Source organism: Microtus ochrogaster, linkage group LG3, assembly GCF_000317375.1.
Source record: "Microtus ochrogaster isolate Prairie Vole_2 linkage group LG3, MicOch1.0, whole genome shotgun sequence".
Classification (NCBI taxonomy): domain Eukaryota; kingdom Metazoa; phylum Chordata; class Mammalia; order Rodentia; family Cricetidae; genus Microtus; species Microtus ochrogaster.
The window spans coordinates 1256400-1267649 of record NC_022029.1 but is presented as its reverse complement, the minus strand read 5'-3'; the positions used below and the strand labels follow the sequence as shown (position 1 = coordinate 1267649).

Here is an 11250-nt window from a genome sequence, read left to right as displayed (position 1 = left end):
AAAGTTCTGATCAACTTAGCCGGCTGTCCAGCAAGGTTCTAGATGTATTGTGAAGCTGCCCACTCATTCAGGAATGGAATCTGCCTGTTGTCATCACGAGCATTTTCCTATGTTCTCTGGCAAGGTGAGGAGGGTGGGTCTAGATCTCTCAGCTCAGTTTGTGCTGTGAAAAAAAGAGAGTAGTGTTTGAAGGAAAGAATTCAACAGAAGCAGGAAGAATGTGCCTTCTGTACTAGAGTTGACCCAGTACCGTTCATGGCCCATGGTGGTCCCTCAACAGATGCTTGCTTGCTGGACAAAAAGAAGGCATGAAGGGACACATAAACCCGGCTGGCGGAACGAAGGCAAATGGATGGGTCATAGAGCGGGACCCATGGCAACCTGGGCTTGCATTACCGATTTCAACTTTTTAGAGAATGATGGTCTGTGGTTGCTTTGACGGTTCTGGTGGAAAGGTCCCGATCTCACGGTTAGCTATCATTTCTCTGAGGCCCCTCTCTAGCTCACATCTGATAGGAGCCACCCTGCAGAGAGATGATCCTATGTGTATTCAGGTCTTTCCACTTCCTGGGACCGCAAGTGGGGACAGAGAATGAGGGCTTGGGGACAATGCAAAAATGTCTTGCTTGTTTATGCTGGCAGGGTACCAGATACTGTTACACCCATTGTAAATATTAGTCTCTGATGTTACCAGAAAATGGAAGGACCTCCCTTGCTCTTGGATTGGGAGGATCAACATAGTAAAAATGGCAATTCTACCAAAGGCAATTTATAGTCTCTGATGCCTGTGGGTTCCCAGGTTAGGTTAGTGAGTGTTCATGACACACTTTTGTGTTTTAATTCAGCCAAGGTCCAATGTCCAGGGAAAAGATGCTAATGTATCACAAGGGGGGCAATCAATATGAATGAACACTTCTCTGGTGTTCAGGTTAAAAACACTGACTGAATGGACAGGTTTCCCAGGACTGTGCTTTGTTGTTGGATAGAACTAAAGAAAAAAGTCATATATACATCCCAGGAAGCATTATCATGGAAGAGTGAGTTCTGTGCCAAGGAAGAAAACCTACTGTGGGCTGAATATTTTACTTCTCTGGGCACACAGTGAGGTCGTTTGATGCTTCTCTCTGGAACTGTGATTTGAAACTTGACCTCTGGAAGTTTTCCTAAGGGTGGAAGTGGGTCCACTAAGGTAGGCTGCATTCTGCTGCCCTTGGCATTAATCCACGAGTCTTTGTGTTTGGAAGATCTCCTCTGTAGGCGAGGAGTGTGTAGGCATGGGCCAGAGAGAAGCATCCTGTAAAGTGTGTCATGATGTGATGTGTGAAGTTGTTCCTGGGTACAGTGAAGCAAGACTTCAAAGAGTCCAGTTACCAGACTTGCTAGCTTCGGCTTCCCTTTGTGCTGTAAGTAATCCAGTTATCCGGTGAAGCATCAGCAAGTGAAATCTAACAGTATCGTGGCCATATTTACAATGATCTACCACAGAACACTGAGAGTATACTAGGAGTGGAGTTTGTCTTGGACAGTCTGAGCCAGAAATAAGACAAGAGTTAGAAAGAAGAGAGGAGACATTTGTTTCTCTACATGTACCAGATGCGGTTTCAGCTCAGTGTCGTGTTCTCAGATAAAGTGCTTCAGCGTTAGACAGAACACCTTGGGACACTACAACTAACACAATCAAGACGCGTTTACATTCCTACCAGGGCATAATATTGTGAACCCTTCCACGGAGACTGCAGAACTCTTGTATTTGTTTTTCTAAAACATCATGCCATCTGTACGCTTAATGAAATAAATCCAGTAGTTGCCATGCTAACACAGGACTTGTCGTGAAGGGCACAGACAGAGCCCAAGGGGAACTTGAGTTATGCACAGTGATGAGAACTGGAAGTAATTTTCCAGCTAATGGCCTGCCAATGACCACTTGGAACGAGTTGGCACTGTATGTTATGCACCTCATTTGAAAATCCACGGCAAACCAAGATGAATTTTTTTATCCTCCCAAACTTCATGATCTTGATTGAGTAGGCATCTTCTCAGATAATCCAGTTAATCTGTCCACGCTCCAAGGATCTCTTCTGGCAGTGCCAAGAGTAAGTCTTTCTCTGGGGAACAGGCCATGCTCATGCCCGGGCAGCGGCTTGCATGGCTACTGTGTTTATGGAGAACTTTCCACTGAGGCTGCAAGAAAGGAAGAAGGGTGGGGGGGAATATGGTTAGTGGCTTCCTTTATAATCTGACATACCAACATGTAACAATTATCTTATTTGAACAAACCCTAACACCCTTAGGTCAAAGAGAAAGGGCTGGCCGAGACGAGGGTTACTCAACTCAGGATGGATTAGTGGTGACTTGTCATGAAAGATCTTTGTACCAGTTGGCAAAACAGAGACGCCCATTTCAAGAGCCAGGTCACATTCCCTGGAGGGTAAAACTGGGTCTCTGGACATGGATTTCAGTCCCTTGCCAGGGTATCAGACTAGGAATCTATATCATTTTCTAGAGCTACATGTATGTCTGGCCCTGAAGCACTAGGAGTATGAGTTTGGAAATGGCGCAAGACGTGTGTGTATGTCTGTGTGTGTCTGTTTGTCTTTGTGTAAGGATGGTTTCACTCATTAGGAATTCTAAATAAAATCACTAAGGAAATATTAGAAGCAGTATGATTAAGAGCGCCTGAGTTTGGACATTGGGTTTGGGGCTAGAAAGAAGAAGCCCTTCAAATCTGCCTAGAGATTGGAACTATGGGAACTGTAGTCCTGCTTCAGACTTGGAATTCTGGGATAGATTTATTACCCTCATTTTAACTTTGGAATTTCCCCATTATTTTATCTGGCTGTTCCATACACTGTTCTCCACATACAGGTCCTCAATAATTCATCTTTATGAGTATACATGAATGCTTTCTCTAAGAACTCAACATTAGTTTTATTTAATCCACAAAATTACTGAGCAACAGCAGGAGTTATTGATGGAAAAGAAGTATTCCTAGGTTTGTGAGGAGAGCTGGCTCTACAAAACACAAGAAGATACACAATTTGTAAGCAAGTGTTTGATTAAAACTTGTTATTTATGAGAAAAATGCAAAACAAAAGGTCCTCTTGCAAGTGTATTAAATATCAAATAGTAACACACGCTTCTGATAAGGCCGGAATGTGAGCAGAATGTTAATACGTTGCTCGTGGCATTGTAAACTGGAAAAATAACATCCATTTATTTAAAAATCATTAAAAATTTATATCCTCTGATCTAAGGATCCCATTCCTAGGACTGGACCCAAAGGGAAAATATGAAAAATGAAAGAAGCTCTGAGCAAAAATCTGTAAGCTAGAGGTTGTTTATACTACAGGAAAAGCTGGAAAGGAGGCTATTGTTGAAAAATTTAAGTTAAGCAAATCATAGTACAAATTTAAGTTAAGCAAATTATAGTAACTAATAAGATGGATCGTTAAAATCATACTAATTTTGATGATTATATAGCAACAGGCTAAGCAGTTATGATATAGTATAATATAGAACATAATATATGCATAAATGAATGGTAAGTGAAAATGGAAAATGTGCTACTCATGTGATTGTTAAAATACTTTGCAAAACAGTAGGAAAAATGAGGCCCACTATGTGCACACTCCCAAACAAGTTTCACTAATGTATCATGGTAGCTGACATTCACCAGTTCTACCTAGAAAAACGATACTTCATTCTTTCACACAGAGATGACACTCCACTGTCATTGAGAGGGAGGGAGAGAGAGAGAGGGAGAGAGAGAGAGAGAGGGAGAGAGAGAGAGAGAGAGAGAGAGAGAGAGACAGTAATGTGGGGAAAAACATCCTGGTCAGCCTATAGGGAAGCCATACAGCCCTGAAGCACAGCATAGATCTCATGGATGCTGACACAGCACAGCACAATATTCTTGAGGCTGTCGTTGCAATCAGATCTGGGAGATGTATGTGCTTGGAAAAAGGCCAATGAGATAAATTCAAGCAGGAATAATGACAGTTACAGACTGAGCCCGGCTGAGTTACTAGACGTACACCTTTGTGTGGAAATTGCAGTTAGGTGTATCGGCCAAATAGCTGTGTTGTCTACATGGGCTTCCAAGAGCTCATGGGGGCAGATGTGTTAAAGTCGTATTCATGGACTTAACCTTAGTCTATTATATTTAATGTTTTTAGCCTTCAGTGTCCAATATTCTTCTTAGGAATAGGAAAAGGCACCCCCCATTTCACAAATAAGAAAATCAAAGCCCGGAGAGTTACTAGCCTAAGATTACCTAGGTTCCAAGTTATTGTTAGAGATAGGCAGTTCTACCCTAGTGATGTAACCGTGTGACAGGTTGAAAATACAAAATACAAGTGCCCAGAGTCTTTCCCACTTCCCCTTTCTTGGGTGGGATTCTGTCTTTACCCACAAGCCCAATCAGCATAATGAAAGGCGATGATAGGCAGGGTAGGAAATTGGAGTAGAAATTAATCTGTATCAGGATGGATAGAGATAGACTATTCTGATAGACTATGAATATAAAAGGCAGTAGAGGCCACAGACACATTTTCAGGATTGACAAGATGTTGGGTTGTGACTTCATCAGCAGAATTCTTGGGAAGAGAAATAGCCAAAGGGGGAAGTACATTGCGGCACAATGCTGCCTTTTACATCTTTCTACGACATTAGATCAACCTTCACTGTTCGTTAATGGCTTCTGCAGTTGGTGTTGGGTGTCTTTTAGCTAAGTCACCATGTTGTATTAGGCTCAGGAGAAAAAAGAAGTCATTATTTACACAAGTACTCAGTTAGATTAAAACTCAAACCTAAACTGGGTGTGATGGTGCCCACTTTTAATCCCAGCACTCCAGAGGCAGTTGGATCTCTGTGAGTTCAAGGCCAGGCCAGCCTGATCTCACAAGTGAGTTGCAGGACAGCCAGGGCTACACAGAGAAGCCCTGTCTCAAAAACTAGAAAAAAAAAAGTGAAAAAGCAAACAAACAAAAAACCTTGAACCTTAGTCATTTTATCACATACGTTCCACAGCAGGCTTTTCTGCCCTTGCTATCGATATTTTTTGGAAGTGGTAATTTTTTTGTGTCTGCGTATATATGTGTATGGGCATGCATATACCACCATGAATGTTTGGAGGTCAGAAGCAATGCCTTAACCTTCCCCTTCGACTTTCTGAGGGCGAAGCCATATCTTACTTGTGTCTTGTTAAAGCACTATGCAGGATCAGATATATACTCCGTCCTTAAGATATAGCTGGGAAATTAAGAATGGCATAATATTGGGGAAGACTCATTATTTGCTTGTTTAATCCAGTAATTCAGTTTCATTCTTTGGATTCAACCAGATTTGATCCAGAATATGGGCTAAGTAGGGAAGTTTTGCAAACCCAGTAGTCAAGAGCATGGGTTCTGGAAGGATCTCGATTCACTTCCAAAGTCATCACTTGCTGGCTGTGACATTTTTCAGTCTTTAAAATAGGTCACATAGTCTCTACCTAGCTGAGTTGCCGTGATGACAAAATGATCCCAGAGGAAAGGCCCTTTGCACCATGTTTAGCGAATAGGAGATAACTGATGAGTGACAGCTTCTGTTGTTTTATTCCTATCACAGGTTCCCAAAGTTTCGTTGGGAGATCAGAGATACAAATATCTCCTTGTTCAAGGGCTAGAAAAAGAAAGAAAATGTCCAGATGTCAGGCCATTGTGCCCTCTCCCCACCTGCCAGGCCACAGCCACTGTACTCTGATTCCGCTCTCTAGATTAGTGCGGACCTCAGACAGTGGCCTGATAACGGGAGCTTCTAACACTTCAAAGGCAGGAAGTGACTCCCCTGGCAGGCAACAGGCAGCCTGGCAGAGGGCTCAGGACTTAAGTGTTGAGCTTTACCTCCCTTCACCCCAGCAACAGGGGATGAAGGGTTACCATATTTGGAGGAAAGATACTCTGTCCGATAACGCCACATCTCATGCTCTTAGAAAAGCAAATACAACTTTTCCCTTGAGAGGAGGTATTTATAGAGTCTTCCATTCAGAAAGAAAGGGACATGTCTGTCGTGGAAGTCAAGTTCGAAGTCTTCGGTGTGGGCCCAAATTGCTTTCAGCCTTGTTTGGAATTTACAGCAGGTGGGAGTGAGTGCCAGTGTTGCTTAATCTAACAGCCAGTAGGCAGGTGTACGTGTACTGAGCAGCCACCACAGGCCAACCAAGACTGTATGGACAAGTGTTTGCTTGAGCGAGAGTGCCATTTTGGAGGTCTTCATCAGCACATGCTCAGAGGACGGCAGGCACACAAATTTGTCCCCACCCTGTGGTTAGGATGCACAGGACTGAGACCAGACCCCAGATCTGCTGTCACCAAAAGTCCTTCCCGACTGTAAGAAAGAATGCATGTCAGGAAAAGGAGTTCTCTAACTAACAGGAAGAGAAGTGAGAAAACAAGGAATTACACTGTGTAAAAGAATCTTCATTAAACACAAACGACGGAGTGCCGTAGAAGCGGTTTAACCCACAGAAAGCTAGTTCATTTCTCTTTTAACAGTGTATGGCCTTTCACAGTATGGCTGAGTGGCTCTCAGATGGGTATAGTTCTGCCCCAGGGTAGACAACTGGCGCTGTCTGAAAGACATTTCTGGTCGCGACTCACGGCGGTTACTACCAGCACCCAGTGAGTCGGGGTCAAGACACCGCTAAACACTTAGGAATGCGTAGGAGAGCGCCCCAACAAAGACGCCTCCAGCTCGAAATGTCAAACGTGCTGGGGTTGGTTCGGCAGACACGGATCCCTGCTTATTTTCTATTCTTGGTTGTGAGCCAAATATATCACTCTCAAAATAGGTCAAGATAAAAACCAACCTAAGTGGGCCTCTTCTCTGCACAGGCAATAAGGCTAATTTCCAACCTCACTCCTCTCTTCTATTCATCATTTTCTCATTTTTATTTGATTTTATATTCAGGGCAATCAAAACCTTTAAAGCCAAATCACTTCTAACTTCTAGAACCCTCACAGGCATGCCATTAGAAGAATCAAGACCGGATGATTTAGGCAGGTATGCTCAATTAATTAATTAGTATGCAGGCAAGAAGTTAGAAGAGGAGGACAAGGGATGGCGTATGGCATGGGGCTATCAAACTAAGCCTTGTGATCAGGGCTTCTGGTAGGAGATACCATATGTGGTTTTGGAGTTGCTGGTTCGATTTCTATCACTTTTCGTCCCCAAAAGACTTAAGAGGGTATCTTCTCACCGAGAACGTGATTAAGGGATCGATTTTTACCCTCTGGTTGTGGGAAGATGGAGGTCAGAATCTCTAACAGGGTGGTGTCAGAATGGCACAGAACTTGCATGAAGAGTAACAATAAAGCTGATGCTATATTTAGACACTAGCCTGTAACTTCTCACATGGCCTAGAAACGTGGAAAGCATCATGCTGTGCAGATGAAGATATTTGTGTGAGAGACCAGTGTTCTAGTTGGAAGGTTGGGCAAAGCTAATGGGGGTAGGCCTCAGATTTGATTTTTTTCTTTTCTTTTCTTTTTTTTCGAGACAGGTAGTTTCAAGTACGGGAGCGTTCCCTCCGTTCTGAACCCTTCGGAACTCCCTAGAGGCCGTGAGAACTGCAGAGTCGGGCAACAGAACCACTCCTCCTCTTACCGTACAAGGAGTCAACCACATTCTATAGGAAAATAGAGACTGGGATCAGGGGATGAGAGATGGCAACAGAGTCCTTCCCTCCTATGTAAGTGTATTTCCTACTTAATAGTTCTGGAATAAACAAGCACCTTTGCATGTCTTTGCCCCATTTGCTGCAGCCTGTCCTAGGCAATCTGTTTCTCTAAGCCTGGCTATTTTCATCTGTGGAGTGAAGCTAGTATGCCCACTTACTGGTTGCTGCAAAATAGACGTAGGTTCTTGAGTATGATGCTAGGAGCGTGGTGAGTACTTGGCTAATGCTCCTGTTTACTGTTACCGCCATGATGTTCATTAACTGAGTTTATTAACTCAGAGATCTCCATGGAAACAGAAATGATTGATGACATAGATGTATCCATATATATGCACGCATATGTGTTTGTAAATATACAAACATATATAAGACAGAGGCTTAGTATAGGAACGGGCTCACTTAATTATGGAAACAGAAGTCTCATGATCTACAAGCTTGAAAGCTAAGAGTATAAGACCAATGCCCTAGCAGCAAACAACAGCAAACATGAATGATCCATTACTTATTCCTTCGTCTATTCAAATCTGAAGCCTAGCCAGTCCTAGTTACCCTGCTTGGATTACTCTGTGTACACATGAGGTTACAACAGTGTATCCCATACATATATAAAGTTACTATGTGTCAATAAAAGTTTATTGTATGCATTTTTACAAATTTTAAAATCTCTCTCTTACTCTTTCCCCATGGCTCCTCGCGCCATCGCCCTAGCCTCTACACTTAAAAGACTGACTATGGAAAACAAGCCTAAAGCAAACCTTCTGGAAATCAGCTCTGATTCACACAGGTTAAATTGCATTTTCAGCTTCCGGGGTTTACAAGCTGACATTTGCACCGCAGGTCTTCCAACATGCCTGCTTGAGACTCACCTCTGGGAGCTTCTCCGAGTTTTTGCTTTGTCTTGCTCTCTCCCCCCTGTAGTGGATCAGAATGTCCAGGGGGGAGATTGGAAAGCTATATGTTGAACAAGAGGAGCAGTAATGCTCATGAAGTCTGCTTGGCAGCCGTCCACGAAAACACCCACGTCTTTCCCCCAGTATTTAAATAGTAGTTATTTGTCCTTCAGACAGAGAAAAGTGGTATCGACTGTGGGAAAATGTGGTTTATAGCCTTGCTCTTTTCACATAACAAAATAACCAGAATCCTGGATATAATACAAGGCAGTGATCCAGTGCTGGGTTGCAGTGTAGGGCAGGCAGGGGAGGCTTGGAGACCTGTACAAGCTATCTAACTTACGCAAAGTTTCAGGGACCTGAGCATGTCCTAGCCTTCCAGTAGTTTATGCTTCCTGCGGGCTTCTGCGTACACATATTCCCCTGGACACTGGCTGAAGTGTCCCACAGCGCTTTGAGGGGGCAGGGCTGGAGGGGTTGCAAATTCCTATGCTGTGAGTCTATTAGAACTTGCTTTGTCTTGTACCAACATCACTTGATGGTATATCTGTCTTCAGGCTAGTACTTCATGTTGTTCAGAAGTGTTCCAGGGAGCTCAAGACATTGCTCTGAGCTCCAAATGGGAGGAATTAGGTCCACTCCTTTTAGAGATGGACCATAGATTTGAATTTCTAATCATGTTCCTGGGGATGGAAGTGTTTATAGCTGCTCTGGAAATTGTTATGAACCTCAAGTTCTTTCAGGGAAGAGGTATGTCTCACTTTTCTCATTCTGTGCAGTATGTGTATGGGGGTGGTGAGGAATGTCAAAGTTGTTCTTGACATGTTCGTGGAATGAGAGCATGAACATGCAAATAAACATACAAAGACAGCTACACGAGCAAAGTTAGCAGCTCCTTCTTGTTCTTTAATGAGAACTGGAGCAGAGATTTCAGTATACAGAGTAAAGTCTATGAGCATCTAGGGTATCCATTGCTTTAGGTCTTTAGGAATCATTTGCCCTGGCAACCAGAAAGAACCTCCCTCTGCTGTATAGCTAGCGTGAACCAGATACCAGCTGACAGCAGTAGATGATTTCCTTGTACCACACAAATACGAAATGATGCATTTTGGGGATAAAGGACCATCCGGCCAGCTGCTCTCTGCAGGGATGCATTTGTACAGCCAATTAGTCTGCGGTAACCCCGTGACTCCATCCTTTGCACTGGATAGACGCAAGTGTCTCATGTCATTACATTCTGACAGCCGTTCTAAGAGCCCCAACATCCTTTCAGAGGAAAACTCAGTCCACTTGCACAAGCAATAATGAACCAAAGAGAGCACGGCTATGTACCTTGAAGTTCAGTCCTATCTGCCATTGAACTTCCCCTCCTCTACAGCACCAGCCAGCTGGCTGAGAACATTCTAAAGGATTGTTTTCTATTTTCTCTCGTTGCTTCTCTACCCCAGCTTACTCATCACAGAGCACGAACTCTGCTTGCCTGTCTGTCAACTGTATGAGCAAACCTGCTTTCTCTTTCTTCCTGATTGTTTCTTTATTTATGCATCTATTTCTTTGCCTGTTTGCACTATTTAGCCTTATTGAATCTCAAGAGCTTCCCTGTTGGTTAATCCAACAGCTTCTTCCGTGGAAGAGTATTCGTACCTAAGATTCTCTTCTTTGGAAAAGGAATGATAGTAAAACAAAAAATCTTCTCCAGTTTTTCAAGAGAAAAGAGAAAAGCACTCTTCTGCAAAAGTCTACCAGGTGCACTTGGTGTTTCTTCTTTTCAGTGCCTAGTGTCAAGGGAGTCAGAAGAATCTTTTCATGAAACACTGCTTTGCAAATCAAAGTGACAGCGAATTTGGAACATGGGCACACACTCTTGGAGCAGAGGGCACGTCAGCACTTGATTCTTAACTTTCAGTGTATGCTGAACAACAGGACAGCATATCGTCGATCCTGCGGTTTACTAGTGGCCACGAGGACATGGACCACACTCTGAGCAGCAAAGGCAGGGGGCTCCCAACTACTGTAGCACTGGACACTTTCGATTTTTGCAGTGATGGATGTGTCCTAATGGTTCTAGTACAGTAGCCATTAGCTACTGGACACTTGAAGCATGAAGAGTGCGTGAAACACCTTTTCTGTGGCTGTGGTGGTGGAGTTGGGTGTAGCATGTTTGATAAGTGTGAGTGTATGCGGGTGTGTGGCTTCATGCACTTGTGTGGAGGTCGCGTGAGGTCTCCTACTCTAGTACCCTCCACTATATTAAGTTCAGTGAGTGTCTCACTGAATCCGGGGCTCACCGGCTAAACTGGATGTCCAGACAGCTTCAGAGATCTGCCTGTGTCCTCTTAGCAGAGCACTGGGGATACAGGCAGGTGCACTGCCATGCCTGTCTTTTTATGGGGGTGCTGGGACTTGAGCTCACATCCTTGTGTCTGACAGCAAGTTCTCTTAACCTTCTGAACCATCTCTCCAGCCCATGGAAATTACTTTTAGCTTTAATTTTACTTCACGTATGTTTACATGTCTGTGTGGGCCAAGTGGCTGCAACACTGTAGAATTGAACTAAGACAGAGATTGAGCAAGACGGCCTCAGAAAAGAAAGTCACCCAGCAAGGGGAACTCCCTATGCTGTCACCCATATTATAAATTTGT

At 43.6% G+C, this 11250-nt stretch overlaps 1 protein-coding gene across 2 annotated transcripts in view; it reads right to left on the bottom strand.

Moving 5' to 3' along the window:
- Positions 1 to 783: 783 nt before the first annotated feature.
- Positions 784 to 11250, bottom strand: part of Samd12 (sterile alpha motif domain containing 12) — a 377093-nt gene continuing 366626 nt past the window's right edge. For both annotated transcript variants that reach the window (XM_013351260.2, XM_026785912.1), the window contains exon 5: positions 784 to 2181. In XM_013351260.2, coding sequence (XP_013206714.2) covers positions 2159 to 2181 — 23 coding nt within the window. In that variant the 3' untranslated portion in view covers positions 784 to 2158. The remainder of the gene's footprint in view (positions 2182 to 11250) is intronic.